The 1860-nt window shown below is 48.3% G+C and overlaps 1 protein-coding gene across 1 annotated transcript; it reads right to left on the bottom strand.

Moving 5' to 3' along the window:
- Nucleotides 1-380: 380 nt before the first annotated feature.
- On the bottom strand, nucleotides 381-1568 carry LOC135826844 (tigger transposable element-derived protein 6-like). The gene has a single exon (XM_065339448.1). The coding sequence runs from the start codon at nucleotides 1566-1568 to the stop codon at nucleotides 381-383; it is 1188 nt and encodes a 395-aa protein (XP_065195520.1).
- Between the last annotated feature and the right edge of the window lie 292 nt (nucleotides 1569-1860).

Below are 1860 nucleotides of genomic sequence, written 5' to 3'. Positions count from 1 at the left end.
TTGTGCAGCATTGATTGCATCTCATGTCCATGGTGCTACAGTGAGTATATGTTTGCATGGTTGAACCCGACTTCACTTTCACGTACATCTTGCATTTTACACACGGTTTTCTACATACCATAACTCTCGATACACCATACAGTAAAATCTATAACTAACGACCACCCCTTGGTGCCCGGAAAAGTGGTCTTTAGTGGCAGGTGGTCTTTAGTTAGAGGTTTGCACCGCGTGACCATATATGGATCCCATTATATGATATGTATGTCAAAATGCAGATAATACAATCCCCCACCACTTGCGTACTGACATTATTCTTTCAGATCATACAACACTTGGAGAGAGAGAAAATCAAGTTTTATTGCAGACATTAAATTCAGCTCCTACTTCTGAAGCCAGGAGTCAAGAGTTCCCTGTTGAAGCTTCTCTTTGCGCTGGGCTTCAAGTTTGTTCACGAAGGCACCAAGTTTCTCTACGTCCATTGCCATGGGAGACAAGCCACGCTGCAACGTAAACTGTTGCAATGTTGAGATGCAGGACAATGCTTCTTTGCCGGATACTTCTCTGACTTCTGTGGACTCAGTGGACTCTTCAGCATCACACTCATCCCCACTGGCATCGACCGCATCATCATGATCATCAGGCTCACCCCGTGCTTCTTGGAAGATTCTATTCTCCCAATCATCAGACAGAGTTTCGTTTGTTCCAAGCTCGTTGTCTATTGCTGCATAATCCGGCAATGTCTGATCTCCAAGGACACTCTCTGCAGCAGGGAGCTCGTCAAATTCAGGTTCATCCAACTCTGATGAGGGTGCTTCTACTGCAAATCCACAATGGCTGAAGCACTTCTGGATTGTTGTGGGCTGCACCTCACTCCATGATGCTGTAAGCCACATGATGGCATCCAGAACGTTCACTTGTTTGGCCAGTTCTGAAGCAGGTGTTTCTTGATCAATTCTTGCCAACAAGTGTTGCACAATGCGCCTTCTGTACCTCAGCTTCATAGCTTGGATTATCCCTGCATCCATGGGTTGCAGCCTCGATGTTGTGTTAGGGGGGAGGAATACTAACTCAACATGTTCAAGGTCGAGTGTTGGATGAGCCAGACAGTTGTCGATGAACATCAGGATGTTGCGTCCCGCTGCAGCAAACTTCCTGTCTAAAGACTTCAGCCAACTACGAAACAGATCCGACACCATCCACGCCTTCTTATTGGCCTCGTACTGCACGCCCAGCGCTGTTTTATTGACCCCTTTGAAGCACCTGGGGTTAGCCGATTTACCAATGACCAACGGCTTCAACTTCTCACCCATGGCACTGGCTGCTAGGAAGACGGTGATCCGCTCTTTGGATTGCTTACCGCCTTTGCACGAATCCGTTCGAACAACGAGAGAACGGTTCGGAAGAGTGCGGAAAAACAACCCGGTCTCATCCGCGTTGAAGATGTCCTTAGGATCGTACCCTTTGCACAGATCCCCAAGGCGTTCCTTCCAGCTGGTCACGTCTTCTTCTCGGACATCAGCGGCTTCGCCCGACAGCACAGCTCCCTTGATGTTTTTGCCTTTTTCCATGCTTCCAACCAGCCATTAGAGGCAGCAAACGGTGTGTCCTTATCCCTTGCCTTTGCGAGTGCCATTGCTTTTTTCTTGCAATAAACTTCCAGGCACAGGTATTCCGCGAGACCGCGCACTCGAGAACCACTTGAACAGAAGTTCATTTACATCCGCATACTGTCGTCTGTTGGGAGCGAGCTGCTTAGCATTGGTGTTTTCGCCAGACTTCCACTCCTCCATAATTTTGTCCTTGTTCATGAGCAAGGCCTGGATCTGGGTCTTGCCAACTCCCATTGCGAGAGCGATCGAT

This window comes from Sycon ciliatum, chromosome 10 (genome assembly GCF_964019385.1).
Source record: "Sycon ciliatum chromosome 10, ocSycCili1.1, whole genome shotgun sequence".
NCBI classification, from domain to species: domain Eukaryota; kingdom Metazoa; phylum Porifera; class Calcarea; order Leucosolenida; family Sycettidae; genus Sycon; species Sycon ciliatum.
The sequence above is the reverse complement of the archived record's forward strand: the minus strand, read 5'-3'. Positions and strand labels throughout refer to the sequence as shown.